Source organism: Lutra lutra, chromosome 7 (assembly GCF_902655055.1).
Source record: "Lutra lutra chromosome 7, mLutLut1.2, whole genome shotgun sequence".
NCBI lineage: Eukaryota > Metazoa > Chordata > Mammalia > Carnivora > Mustelidae > Lutra > Lutra lutra.
In genome coordinates this window covers 141,848,166-141,863,097 of record NC_062284.1, presented here as the reverse complement: position 1 = coordinate 141,863,097, position 14,932 = coordinate 141,848,166, and the positions used below count along the sequence as shown (strand labels likewise).

General features: G+C 50.9%; 1 protein-coding gene across 4 annotated transcripts in view; it reads left to right on the top strand.

Moving 5' to 3' along the window:
- Nucleotides 1–1,641: 1,641 nt before the first annotated feature.
- BCL11B (BCL11 transcription factor B) overlaps nucleotides 1,642–14,932 on the top strand; it is a 94,812-nt gene continuing 81,521 nt past the window's right edge. For all 4 annotated transcript variants that reach the window (XM_047738535.1, XM_047738533.1, XM_047738534.1 and 1 more), the window contains exon 1: nucleotides 1,642–1,853. In XM_047738535.1, the coding sequence (XP_047594491.1) occupies nucleotides 1,796–1,853 (58 nt within the window). In that variant the 5' untranslated portion in view covers nucleotides 1,642–1,795. The remainder of the gene's footprint in view (nucleotides 1,854–14,932) is intronic.

Sequence of the window (14,932 nt, the reverse complement as noted above, 5' to 3'; positions counted from 1 at the left end):
TACCCCCACGCTTCCACAGACTGGGGGGTGTTTGACCCCACGGAGTTAATGGGGGGAGCGAAAAGACTCAGATGAATATTCCTTTCGGAATGGGACTCACACAAGGTCTCATGTTCCCTCTCCCCCGATTGTGCTCTAAATTCTTCTCTCCGTGTCTTTTATTTTGTCCACTTGGCTCTCCCAGAGTTTGTAATATCACGATTTCTATGAAGACACTTTTTGGAAGTTTAACCCCGACCCCCCAATAAAACAAAAGTAAAGCCAACCGCGCTACTTCTCCAGCGAGCGAAACAAGCTGACCATCGCCCCCGGTTCCCGTGTCGACCCCAACCCTTTTACACAGTCCCTCCCCCTTTCAATCCAGAAGAGATTTTGGATGGGTGGGTGGGGACTAGCGTTGATTCAACTTACTTCCACGCACTCAGCTCTCCTCCTCCCTTCTCAGGGGGTCCTGCTCCCAGGAGGGGAGGAGGGATGAAGCGGATTTTCTTTTATTTAAAAATATCCTCCTCCCCCTCCCCTTTTGCGCTGCCAGTGCCCGGGGAGAAGAGGAGCGCACAAAAACGCTGTTTGCACGTGTGGCCGGCCTGGACTGCGGGTGTGCGCACGGGCGTGTGTGTGTGTGTGTGTGCGCGCGCGCGCGCGCGTGTGTCTCTGTGTGTGCTTTCTTGTTCTCTTACAGGGTACAATGTTAAAAAGCCACCGCTAGTCGCCCCCAGTGCTCCGACTCTCTGGGTCTTTTTGTCTCTAGTGCAGATTAAACGTCACGTCCGCACTTGAACTTGAATTTTATCCCATTGTACAGAGGCAGCCCCAGCCACAGAGAGACCGAGAGCTCCCAGAGAACCCGGACTCCGCCATCTTCACGTTGCAATCTATAGCTCCCAGTCCGCGCCCGCACCGACCCAGGCGCACTGGGCGAGCCGCCCCTCAGCCCCGCTCCCCCCGGGCCCGCGGCGCCAGGGGAGCGCTGGGGAGCGCTCGCGGGGACCCGGCAGCTTCTCCGGCCGGCGCCAGCCTGCCAGGTGAACTGGGAAGGAGCCGCTCCTGGAGTCCCCCCAGAGCCTCGGAAGGGTCAGTCTCCGAGAAAAAAAACAGGCAGCCCGCAGAAAGCCCAGAAACAACCGAACCGGGGCAGTTTTACATTGCTTTGGGTTTTTTGAGGGGGCGGGGTGAAGGGGTACGAGACAAGTCCCCAAGTTTTCTTTGCTTTTTTTTTTCCTTCTTTTATTATTTTTTTTATTTGTTTGCATTTTTCTCCCCCCACCCCCCTCCTGGTAGAAGTGCGCTTTCCACCTACCAGACCCTGAAAGAAAGTGTCAGGAGCCGGTGCAAAATCCGGCTAAGTTCAAGAAGACATTTGGAAGTCCAGGAGGCCAAGCAGTTTGAAGAAGTGTAAGCGATTTTTTTCCTTCAAAAGAATATATTTTTAAAGAAACCAGCCAGCTCGCGGCAAGCAACAGCAGATTTTTTTTTTTTTTTGCCTCTTTCTCCTATTTTAGATCGAGAGATTTTTCTTTCCTTTTTTTTCTTCTCTTTTTCTTTTTGCAAAACAAAGCAAAAAACAGCATAGAAGAAAGAGCAAAATACAGAAGAAGAAGAGGAGGAAGAGAGGGCAAGAGAGGAAGGGGGGAAAAAAAAAACAAAACACCAACCCGGGCAGAGGAGGAGGCGAGGAGGCGCGGCGGCGGCGGCGGCGGCAGCGGCGGCGGCGGCGGCGGCGGCTCGGACCCCCTCCCCCGGCTACCCCCATCAGTGCAGCTCTCCGGGCGATGCCAGAATAGATGCCGGGGCAATGTCCCGCCGCAAACAGGGCAACCCGCAGCACTTGTCCCAGAGGGAGCTCATCACCCGTAAGTGTCTGCGGCGTGCGCGCCAGGGGCCGGAGAATGGGGCTCCGGGTGCCCGGGGCTGGGTACACAGAGCCGGGCCGAGCGCCGGGGCCGTCCGCGGGCTCGCAGAGGCAGCGGCGGCGGCCCAGAGCATGGTGGGGGGCGGGGGGGCATAGGAAAGTTTCTTTGAAGCCCTTGGAGTCGGAGCGCTGTGCAGTCAGACGCGCCTCGGGCTCGAGGGCCTGCGGAGCGGGCTCCGGGCCGGGGAGGGGGCGCGAAGGCTGGAGGAGGTGTGTGTGCACGCGGAGCCCGGCTGGACGCTCGCCCCTCCGAGCGGCGTGTGTGGCGGCGGCGGCGCTGGTGGCGGGGTTTGGAGAGGAGGGGGAGGGGGCTGGGGGAGCGGAGGGGGAGGGGGGAGCCGGGAAGTGGGGAAAAGTTGGCGAGCGCGTGGGTCCGCGCTGACGGCGCGGGCGGAGGAGAGCGGGGTGCGCTTCGGCCTAGGGGAGACGCTGGGCGAGGGGCGGCTGCGGGCTCCGAGTCCTCGGTCGCTGCACCCGGCGGGGCAGGGCGCCGGCCACGCCGGTCCTAGGATTCCGCCGCCGCCTTTCTCTCCCTCCTCTTGCTATTTGCAAAAGAATCCAGCTGCGCGGCTGTTTGCTGGGCTCATGCCCCCCCCTCCCCATTTCCCCACCTCCGTGTGTCTCCTGGGATGATCTTGTCTTCTATTCCCCCACTCCAAAGAAAAAAAAAAAGAAAGAAAGAAAAAAAGAAGAAAAAAAAAAAGGTGGATTGGGGGTTGGTGAAAAAGCCCCGCCATGGGGGAAAAAGAAGGATTGTCAGCTAGGATGAAGAAGACAGGGATGTGCTTGTAAAATAGGGGGAAAGAATAAAAAGAAGAAAAAAAGAAAGGGGGGGAAGAAAAGGAGAAGAGACCTATCAATCTCTTACCCATCTTTCTATCTCAGTATCTTTCATCTTCCTTCTCTAAATAAACAAGGCAGGTCGCAGTGGAAATCCACCCGTCGAAATCGTGTGGATTTCAAGCAAGTGGCCGGGCAGGCAAAGTCAGGCAACGGGTCAGAGACTCAGCAGCTTCCAGCGCCCCAGTTGGGTTTATTTAGAAAAGGGAAAAAGCGAGCGCGAGCGGGCCAGGTACGATGTTTGCAGGGGAGCTCGCCCCGAGTACCCGCGCAGTTGCACGCGAAGGTCGGCTCGCAGCGCTCCCTGCCCGGCGCACGCAGCCCGCGGGGCTGCTGCTTCGCGGCGCACGAACATCTCCCCGCGGTCCTTTCTCTCGCGGTGCCTAGGTCGCCGTTGCCTTTTTTTTTTTTTTTTTTTAAATTGCAATAGAAATAAAACGTTCTCTGAGTGCCATCGAGACCGTAGGCAGGTTGTGTTCCTGCAATCCTCGTAGCACCTCGTCGGGCTGGGGCTGGGGCCCGGCAGCCCTTGCGGAGCTGGAGAGGGCTGCGCGTCCAGCCTCAGCCGAGGACTGGCTGCGGGGCGGCCGAGAGCCGAATATTTATGTTATATTTTAAAAAATTTAAATAAATAAATAAATATATAAAAGGGGCTCTCCCCTCCCCTGAACACCCAGCACAGGAGCCATCTGCTCGGAGCATTTGCTGCTGCCACCTCTCCTTTGTTACAGCACATACATTAGTAAGAATTTGTGGATTTATTATTGTTTTTTGGGGAAGGGAATAGATTTTAAAGTGGGGTTTGCCTTGGGAGAGGGATTCTGTTTTGGAGGGAGGGAAGAGAACTTCTCTTTTATTTTTCACCATTGTAACACCAAAGAAGACTCCCTGGTTGCATTTTAAACCAAATGTTTTACAACCAGATTTGAGCCTGGCTTGATCAAGGTCCTTTTGGCCAGTTGACATTTCGACCTTTCCCCAGCCAAAACCATTGCTTATTCCTCGCACCCCCTCCCCCCTTTAGGTGGTGTGCTGGTTGTTACAATGTCTGCATTTGCAGAGGTTAATTTCTCTAGGAGGCAATTTGCCTCTAGTAGCCTCTGTATAATTGCCAGGGTTGTTTTTGAGGAGGGGGAGGTTGGGGGGGGGTTGGGGAAGGGGGCGCCATCAGGGCTCCACTGCCGAGCTGGAAGCATCTAAAGGAGCCAGGAGTGTTTTGCAGTTGGGTGTAAGGGTAAGAAGCAGGTAGGTTTGCTTTGCTTTTGCTCTCTTCCGCTCTGGCGTTCCTGGGATATCAAGAGAAAGCCCTGGCCAGAAGGACTGGTGGCCGCTGGTCATGGGGGACAAGGCGTGCCTGCTGGTGCAACATCCTTCCATCCTTCATTTGTTTCCCTTCTCTCTCAGCCTTGCAACGGTGCTGGGGAAAATGCCGCTGCCACTGGAGCTGGGAGGGAGGGAGAAGAGAGAGGCAAAGGAGAAGAGGTGAGGAGGAAGAGGAGGAGGAGGAGACAGGGGCAGAGGATATCTTGCCTGCCTTTCAGGGGCACATGGAGCCCAGGGCCTGTGCAGGGGGTCAGGCAGAGAGAGTGGTCCAACCAGTTTCAGACAAGGCTATTTATTAGCAAAAAGCAGCTGGCTTCTCTGTTTGTCCTGTGTCACCCGGGAGGTGGGAGTGCAGGCAGGAGAATGGCAAGAATTGGATGCAGTTGAGGCTGCGTGGCCTGTGGAAGTGCCTCTCCACAGTGATGCAGGAGTCCTGGGTTTAGGGTGCTCTGGAGCCCTGGCCAGCAGAACCAGTGCTGTCATAGCCCTTACCCCGGAGGGTTCACATTCTAGATTTTAAAATTACCCAAAATGTGCGGCTTCCGTCGGGTGGCTGCCCCTGGTTCTTTAGAGACAATGTAACTTAGGATGACTGCTGGTCTGGGGGACATGAAGAGTACACAAACAGCAAATGATCTTGGGGTGGGGGACACTGCAGAAGAGCTCTGTAGTGAACCTTGTTAAATGTACAGACAGGGCCCGAGAGAAGAGAAGTGAAGTATAAAACAGGGTGGGAGACAGCTGGGGATGAAAACCTGGGCTTCTGGTTTGCTTCAAAATGTTTGACCCAGATGGATATGGCTTTTAGAACTGGAGGACGACAGATACAGCTATTAATAAAAACAAACACAAAACAACAGTGACAATAGTGAGGAGGGAAGAAGAGGGGCAGTGGCTGACCGGGCAGAGGGAAGGGCTGTGAGCCCTGTGCCAAATAGGGAGAGTAGGGGAAATTGAAATGGAGTCGGGTCCACGAAGGTGCTCTGAGGCTCTCCGAAGAGTAAGATGTTCCTAGTAAATGATACAGCCCTAGTGAAGGTGATTTTTGTCAACAACCTACCAACAGGTTTCCTTGGAAGGTCAGTAATTTTCCATATGAATTCACAATTTTGCGAAAACAACTAGAGACCCAAGGTTTGACACGGAAGTTAGGCTAACTGTGTTAATTTCACAGTTGCCTCTTAAACTGGGTTTTGCTTAGCTGTGTGTTTTGGAGGTGGCTGGGTTCACAACGACCTTAACTCTCTGGGGTATAGTGTATTTCCAGTTGTCCACAATCTTTCAAGATTGGGCCTCTGATAAATTTCATAAGACGTGGGTCATCTTTTTTGGTGGGGGGGGGGATAGTTGGCAGGGGGAGGGGGAGTGAAGTTTGTCTCCCTTCTGCACAGAAGGGAACCCCATATCATTAGAAGTGTGATAGAAGTCAGCTGCTCTGATTCCACGGGAGAATAAAAATGTGTTCATCAAAGGTGTTATGCCAGGCTGATTTTATTCATTTGTAATTCACACCTGAGAGAAGACAGCCGTGAGCGTATTTTAACAACCCTTAATATTTTTAAAGGGTATTCTTTCCTTCCCTGAATATTATGTACCTACGCATATTTCTTTCTTTGAAGGCGGGAGCTCACTATCTGCCTGTGCTTTGGCCTTGGCGATTTTTGTGCGGCCTTCAGAGTATTTCGTGCAAGAAAACGAGTCATTGCTCAAGTGCTAGAGTGAATGCAGTCGCTCTGGTGAAGCCGGCCTTAGGAACATGGAGGGAGGCTGAGGTCAGCTGGCTGGGTGTGGCTGTCTGCTGAGCGCAGTGCAGGACTCCACGGGTCTCCCTGACCGGAGAGAAAGGCCAGCTTTGGGTGCATCTGACAGTGATTAACGGTGCGTCCCAGGTGAGATGGAAGCACACGGAACGGTTCGTTTACAGATAGCAGCTTCCGACTGTAGAGAGCACCAGTTTCTAGCGCCTTATCAGTCTCGAGCTCCTGGCGCTGTCTTTTAGCTTAGAACATGTCTTGCACCAGGCCTTCCCTTCTTCCTTTTCATCTCCTTCCTTGATCGCTTTGCATTCTCTGTTGCTTGTTGTGATAAAATACTTTCCAAAATAAACTTTCAGTTGAATTGGCTTTTCGTTGATGGCAAGCCGGCACCGCCGAGCTGCGCCTGTTGCCACGTGGCAGCTAGGGGGAGCTCGGTGCCCGTGTCATGGCTTGGCGCCTCCGCTGCAATGGGCCAGGAGCGGGCTTCCATCAGCAGCCGAGGCAGTTTGCCTTGCTGCAAAATGTCTTAAGTGTGAAGTTGTAATATTGATTTTCCTGCGGAGATTCGAGCAGGACAAAATGAGAATAAAGTTTGAGAAATCTATTTTCAAGCTATTGGCATTGATTTATAAGCCCTCACTAGGCAGAGGGGAGTATTTTTCTTTTTTTCTCTTCTTTTCCTTTTTTTTTTTTTTAAACAATTAAAATGGTTCGTTTTGAATCGGTGCATTTTCCCCTATGACTCTGTGGTCTTAACTTTCTGACAATCCCATTAGACTCTTCAGGCATTCGCGATGGGATGAAGGGGTCTGGGAAGAGCGTACAGCATTTTGTCCATTTCTGTGTTGCATGTCACAGACCCAGGGAACGGTCGAGTATTGCTGCTTTTGGGAGTCATGCTCCTAAAACAGCTTGATGAATGGAAATCCTTTTAGCTCAGGTTTTATAACACTCGGATTCTCAATTCCATTTATTAGGTAATGTTCCCACTGTACTAAGGGAAATAGCACCATTCCCCAAAGATATCAAATGCCAACTCAAATAACGTGTAAAACTTTGTTTGGAAGGAGTATGGGCTTGCTAGACCCAGCGTCGCTAATACCTTTCACCCTGAACAGTGCCCTTAATGGATGGCTTTTAATGAGACTCTTTTTCTCCTAAACATGTAATTTAGTGCTGGGGAATATGTGTGCTTTTGATCATGGGATTTCTGGATCTATAATGTCTTCTCCAAGTTCAAGAAATAGGCAGACAGCACAGTTAACCTCGAGTCTTATGGTTGAGTTCAATATATGGGCAGAAGAGGTTGCCCTGAGACAGGAAAGAGTGCTTTATTCTAACCTGAAAGAGAAATAAATTAGGTCAGACAAAAGCCTAGTGCTGTCATCAGCTGAGAAAGAGCCTTCACTCTCCCGTACAGAGGGCCGCAATTTATCTGATGATTTCTCTACTTCATTTAATGTTTGAATTGAGCCAGTTGTAAGCATATCGCGGCAGCGAGCTCATTTGACAACTCAGGAGATGAAGCGGCACGGTCACCTCGCAGCCTTGGGCTGGGCAGTGGCCTTTGGCCTGTAGAAAACCGTGAAAAGAATTCACTTTAGAAATCCCCAGCCCTTTGCCTTGGAACCTGGGAGAGTGTTCACAAGCTGTAACTAAACACGGACTGCAGATATGACGATGCTTGATAAAAACAGTACATGTGGGGAGGGTAGAGATGGGGTTCTTGACCTTTGGAGGCTGCCTCCTGCCTCCCCTGTGGCTTGAGGAAGGGCCCCCCTGGCTGTCCAGTTGGGGCCTACCTTTAGCCGAAGCTCTCCAAGGACTTGGGACTCCAGGTTTGGTGCTGGGGTCGGTCCCATATGGGAGGACAAGGGAAAATAAATGCTCTCTGGGCCCTGCACCCAGCATCACAGAGTCAAGTGATTGCTGCTGGCTGAGCATCCCTCTCTGAAGGTAGTGGTAGCTGTAGGCACACTGATGGGTTTTTTTAAACGGGGAGAGAACCGGGGATGAATGTCTGTCATCAAGCTGCTCTGAGTATGGCTTTGTCACTTCTTTATTTACTCCCATGACGGGGTCTGGAGTCCTCGGTGTTCTGCCCCCTCCACCCCTCACCCTGCTCCCCACTCCGTGTACCTCTCTTCTTTCCCAGGGAGCCAGATGCCCCTGAGACCTGCTCAGGTCCTGGTCCCCGTTTCTCTACCCCTCCCTGAGAAAAGCCGTTTGTTGACTGCCTCTCTGGAACCGTAGTCTCCCCAAAGGCCTGCATACAGAGAGCCCATAGCAGGCAATTTGGAGACCCACGGAAGCAGAGGGACATGCTCCTTCACACTTCTCGCATCTTCTGCATGAGCCAGTGTGTGTGTGGGGGGGCGGTGCGCGGGGAGAGGGAACAGCATCATTTTTTACTGGCAAGAGGGACACCAGATCGAGCTTTGATTAATGGTGCTACATTCACTGGGACTTTTCGTCCGGCATTTTGACATATGCAAGTCTTTTGTGTAGTTGCTGAAATTGAAGAAATTCATTCTTTATTTCTTTTTCCAAGAGAGCTGATAATCTGCTTGGGTGTTGAATTAGCCAGCCTGAGCTGTTTTAACTATAATGAAAATCCCAGACCACACAAAATTAAGTAACTTCAGTGTAAAAAAAAAATGACTCTGTTGCATACAACTTTTTTATGACCCCCTTCCACTGAAATAGAAATACATTTGCGGATGTTCCCCTGAGCTCTCTGCTAAAACAATGTGCAAAAATGACTCAAGAAAGTTGAATGCCGATGTTATTGTGATGAACGTGTGCTTCAGAAATGGGTGTGCTGCTAGGATTTTTTTTTAAATGAGGTCATGTTTAAATTTCTACCTTGGACGGGAGATACTGAAATGGCTTGTGTCCTTGCTATTTTGTCGCGGTCCTCGGAGAACGTCCTGCAGCGAAAGGCTTGCAGTCCGGTGCCCTGTACGGAGGGTCCTTTTTTCTCCTTCCGCTTAGCACCTTTGAAAAAAGCACAGCATTAAATAAAACAAATCTCTTCATTTGGCCTCAAAGAGTGCTTTTATATTCTGTCATTATGAGCCCTGTTGTGGCTCTGAGGATTTAAGGCATTTGCAGCTTTGTGGACTCTTCTGAACGTGTTTGGGAGGGTTTCTATGGTGGTAAATCTTTTTTTCTTTTTTTCTTTTAAAGCAACTATTTTATTTATCAAAACATAGGTCACTCTATTCTTTGGCATTGTGGACTTGGCTTTTTATTAGTAGCCTCTTAGTAATGGACGGGATCTGTGAAGGCACCTGAACGCTGTTTTCCTTATTCATTTGGCCTTTTTATCCCTGCTTTTGAATGGGTGAGAACAGGCCACATGAGCTCAGTTTTTGGAGTTCAAGAGAAGTAGATGAGGCGTGGGGAAGGGAAGGTTGGACAGTCCATGGCTAGAGTCAGTATCTTCCAAGGAGCTGTTTTTAATATGTTAAAGTATCCTGAAACCAGGCAGGGGGGTGTAGGGTAACAAGTATACATGGGGTTCTTTCTCCCACGGGGACACTTTCCCATCCAGAGTCTGCCACCGGGCTATGTGACTGAGGTTTTTCTTATATCCCACACCACCTCCCAAGGATCAGGAATCCCCACCTTCCTGGAATGCAGGCTAGGCTCAGGCCTTCTCCTGCAGGCCTCCTCAGCCAGACAGACCCTCAGTCATTTCCATCCATTGCCAACAGGGTCGTGCACCCCCAGTCTTCTCCCTGCCTTTCACCCTGATGCCAGAAATCTGGACAATTTCATTTGAGGGTTGTGCTCTGTTTGGCCTGGAACAGACAGGGCCTCGTGGGGGCGGGGGCGGGGGGTGGCTCCGGCATGCACCTTTCCTTCCAGGCAATCTGAGGGTGGTAGGGAGGAGGCCTTTGGAGGGTGTCAGGGGTGTGTGGGGCCTGGGCCAGCAGCTCTGAGACCCCTGGCCCGGCTGCACTGCTCAGCTGTCCTCTGGAGAGGGCAGGTGGTCAGGGGAGGGAGTTCGTCTGTACGATGTGGCCTGCTTCCACCCTCCAGGCTGTGTCCTCCCAGGGCCAGTGGCGGCCCTAGGCCTTCCTGGCTGCAGGAATTCGGTGTCCAAATGGGGTTGGGCCCTGGACAGGGGCTCCCACCGTCAGATGCATTCTAACCCCTCCTGACCCTGTGAGGACATTCTTCCTGATGCATGCCTGGCTGGGCCGACGGGCTGCGCTTATCTCTGCCGCCTCTGCCGGGCACTTCATTATTCCCAATGTTCGGAGAACTTCATAAAACCTCTTGTCGTGCCTTTAAGCGTCATCTAGTCATAGATTATTTTCTCCACCAAGAATTGATTCCTTCTCTCTCCCATCTACCCGTCTCCCTCCTCCCCTCCCCACGGTTGTTATTTTCTCTTGGATCCAATAAATTAAAAATTGATGGCAGCTCAGAAAGTGTTGCGCTCCGTCGAGTGTGCGTGTTGGTGGTGGTTCAGTGTCGCCTGGAGTCTCAGCCCCTCCCGGAATGTTTGCAGGGAGGAGAATGAAAAGATCCCTTCGCAGATTCTCGGTGAGCATGGGCTTGCTGGCAAAGGCTCGGTATTCGTAGGAAGCAGGTGTAAAGTCTCCAGTCGGATGCAGAGCTCTGGCGGAGGGATGCTGAGCATTTCTTGTAAACATGCGTACACATCAGGATGGCGGCTATGACGTTGGTGGCACACGATTTTAAGAGCCTGGCACCCCTCCCCCCACACCCTTCTCCTACCCATGCCCCCCCATCACTGAAACAATAATTCTTCCTATGTTTCTTCTGGACTGTAGCCTAGCCGTTAGAAATTTGGATCTGAATCAGTGCAGGGTAAGGGGGCCATGGGCCTCTGTCCTCTGGGTGCAGCAGTGCACACGCACTGTGCTTGGGGGGTAGCAGGCGGTTGGCTCCTCGGCTGGAATTCCCCAAAAGGCAGGTGCAGGGGCAGTTGTTGCAGATGGACCAGGGCAGGGGGGGGCCCTTGGAGCCCTGCGTGTGGGGGAAATCTCTGGCCAGGTAAGGCCATGCTAAGCCCTTGCAGCTGCTGGGGGCCTGTTGGCTGCTTGGCTGGGTCGGTGTTAATGATGTCTTTCCATTTCTGTCTTCTGCCCCAAATTCCTTCCCAGCGGAGCTCAGGCATGGGGGAGTTTGACTTCGGATCAAGTGCTTCCCCATCTACTTAACAACAAATATCCATTATTATTTGTGAACCCTGATTTCATTGCTTCTAAATGCGTGTATCAGCTGGGAGGAGGTGTAGCCTCGTAAATAAAATGTGGTTTTGTTGTAAAAGAAAATTAACTCTGTGTGTGTTTGTGTGTGCGAGAGAGAGAATATGCATTTGTCCATGAGCTTTAGGATTTCACATTTCAGAGCCCACCCCGATGTGATAGCGTACATTTGAGCAAGATGCCTGCTGCTTCCATTCATTTTTCCTCTTAATGAGTCAAACGTTTTAGCAATCCCTTACTTTATTCGGCTCATAATAGCGAGAGCAGCAATATTTTCCAGAGCTGCCTGACACCTGGGGACTTTTTCACGAAAGCAGAAATCATCTCGGAAGAAAGACCTCGTCTTTGCCTTCTTTATTTAAGGCCTGAGTTTGCCGGACAGGACAGCCTGAGGGGCTGGTTTGCTGGGTCTGGGAATTCAAAAAACTATTTTTGTTATGTGTCTTTTCTCTTTCCTGGTGCTTTCTTAGTTCTGGGTGGCGGTTTGGGCCGCTCTGGCTTTCCCAGCAGAGGCCTGGTTCTCCGAGCTGTGTGGGGCCGTGAGGCTCCGGATGCCCATAGGACGGGGAAAGGAGGGTGCCGAGAGGGCCAGACACAGCCTGCTTTGCCCTTCTCTGAGCTAGCCCAGGGGGCTCTTTCTCTTTTTATTTCTTTCATTATCGATATGGTTCTAAGAAGGGCCGTGCACACGTGCACACACACGCACCCCACACACCCAGCTCAGTATCCGCCCGCCAGCGGAAATGAAACCACAGCCCGTCTTTGGGGGTGTCTCCGAAGGCCATGAGCACGAGCCTTCAGGCTCAGCTGTCCTGGTCTACACACTGTGTGTGACCCAAAACTTGACAGTGGATGGGTTCTCATGCTGCCTCTGCTGCCTGAACTTTGGGGGTAACGTTGTTGCCACCTTCCTGGGAAGTATCTCACTTGGCAGATGAAGCCCAGAGCCCCCCTTGCCCCCCCAGGAGGGGAGAGAGGAAACGCCGTTCTTGGAGTAGGGTGAACACCCCTCCTGCTGTCATCTTGAGTTTTACTTTCAACACTGACAGTGGGAGGGAAGATTTGTTTGTTTCTTTTGCCTCTGGATTCCCTTCAAGGCCTCGAGCTGGGTCCGGGGTCCTGGGTCCAGGAGGTCAGGTTCAGGGCCGTCTGTGGGACTGGGGCAGGGCCTGGCTGCTCAGGGGGGCTTGGCTGCCAGGGGGCCGAGGCAGGACTCAAGCTGTAGCACAGCGAATGGATACTTCCAGACACAGTGACTGCTGCAGGAGGAAAGTGAAAAGGCAGAGAGAGCCAAATAAAGGAAAGAATACCAGATGTTAAAAAAAAAAATAAAGAAAAAAGAAAAAGGAAACAAAAGTGCTGGTACCAAGTCCTCAGCAAAAGGTAGAAGGCAGAGAGGCGGGAATGCCTGCGAACAGGCTTATATGACTTTTGCTAATTTTTAAAGTAGTCGGCATTTCTTTTGAATGAGAAGATCGAATTGAAATTATGTAGCTTAAAGCCTCCTAGCAGAGAGGAGGTCCGCCCGGGCTTCCTAGAACTCCTCCCAGGGGAGACGACAGGCAGGGCTGAAAAAGTTAATGAAAAGCAAAACAAAACAAGGACGAGAAAGATTAAACTATTAAGTGGCAGGAAGCACCTCCCTGTCCCTAGCAAGGATGGTCACACTGGAAGTGTGGTGGCCTCGCGGACGCATTGGAGCTCGAGGCCTGTGGGCAAGTGGCATTTGGGACCGGGTACCTTCACCCTTCCCACCGCAGAGCTTGCCCCTGCTCCTTCCGAAGTCTGTTTCATTTTGTCCTTTTTTGCTTTTCAGCTCATTTCCTTTGTGCCTCTCTCCTTTTTTTTTTTTTTTAACAAAACAATATTTTGACATCCTCCTCCCATCTATTAGAGTTCCCGCTCTAGAAATGGCACACAATACATCCTTATATTTCTAAAGAACTGTTTTCACAGCCCTCTCCTTTGGCTCTGAAATTATGTATATGTAATTGGTAATTAAAGGTGCAAGCTTTTCAATATAAACAGTATTGCTCAATGTTAGATCATTAAAGGGAAAAGAAGCACCGAATAATTACCTTTTCCATTCCGACAAACCGTTCACAGGAACCTGGTACCCCCTACAACCACCGTTTGGCGTGAGGGCTGTGATTACATTTCAGCCATACCAAAGCATCTTTTCATAAAATAAATTGGTAAATTAATTATGTAGCATTGTCTTCCAACTCTGTTTTAAGTAAACTCCCGATTTCTTTTTTTAAAGTGTAATTAATGATTCCCGGGGCTGGCTTGGTGAAAACGGTTTATCTTACCTTATAGGTTAGTGTGTGTGTGTGTGTGTGTGTGTGTGTGTGTTTTAGAGGTATGGAGATAACAGATTTAAGATTTCCTCATCTTTGGGGTATTTTTTTTGCATTGACTTGGGTCTCCTGCGTGTCCAAGGGTGATTCATGGAGCGCTCTCTCTGCTCGTCTCTAAACATAGGCAGGTTCTCCAATGTTAACTTTCCTTCCCAGCAACACCTATGCCTCACCCTGTTCACATGTGGCTCAGACGTGTTACCTGTCCTACACCGTCCATCCTAGACTCTCACAGGCCCTGAAGAAGCTGAGTTCAGAGAATACAGAACAGGGATTCATATGTAGGATGGAAGATGCCACAGAATTTTTTCCTTAAATTATCTGTTCTTTGGCTCTGGCCCGTCAGTAACTTCACTGCCCCGGAATGTGTTTTCCCTCCCTTCCATCCCTTCCCTCCGTTCCTCTGTGGTTTTCACTGTATCTCACTAAATACCGCACAACTTAAACTTTACCTGCCTCCTCGGGTGTCAGACCTCTGGCTGCCCCTTGGCTTTTCCCAGCACCCTGACACTTGTGCCGTCTCCACGACCAAGTTGTTTGCTCTTGAAAATACCAACCCACGTTTGCTCAGAGCCCAAGGGCATGTGCAACCTCATCGTCCAGTGCCCTTATTTATGACACTTGGCTGCCGAGTCCTCCTGTTCTCCCTCTTGGGGTTGCTCCTGTTTTGAGGCATTTACTGGCTTCAAAATATTTGGGTCCCATATCCCTTCCAAAATAAAAAAAAAAAAGGGAAGTATATCGGCTGGTAAAGAAATATGAAAATGTACAGCCCATTGAAAGTGTGGTTTGTCGTCTGCCAAGAAATGCTTTTGGAGTCTGAAGAGGGTGTTTTTTTTTTTTTTTTCCTTTTCTTTTTCTGGGAGTGAAAATAAAACCAACAAACAAAAAGGACAGTGGGAGCTGATGAGTGCTGGAAATCTACAAAGTGATAGTCTGACAGGAGCAGAGCCGGCTCCCTCTTTCAGAGAGCAGATTTGCAGAGTCCCTTCCCCTGCATTGTTTTTTATTTTTTATTATTTTTTTTCCTTCCACGTTTCTTTTCGAACCAGCGCTCACTTGTTGCTTTCTGAGCATGTGGGCTTCATTCTCTCCTAAGGACTGGCTGCCTGACGCCCGTCTGGGGCTCTGTTTTCTTGTCTGGTGTGCAGCCAGGTCTGAGGTAGAGGAATGCAAGCAGGGCTCCCATGAATGGGGAGGACATGAATGAACTGTGGAAGGGAGGGGGCGGCGGATCGAGCCCAGGCAGGGTGAACCGGCTCTGGCGCACGGTTCTCAGCCTTGGCGGCCCACTGGAATCACCTGGGGAGTCTTAAAAACAAAAAGACAATCTGAGGTTTGGATCTTGCTGTAATTGGTCTGGGGTGCCGCCGCCTGGGCATGGGGTTCAGGGCTCCCCAGGTGATTCTCAGATGATGCAAAGTGGGAGAGACACGTCTCCAGCTTGAAGTACGGGGCCCAGGACCCTGAGCCTCTTGTGAAAGTGGGATGGGG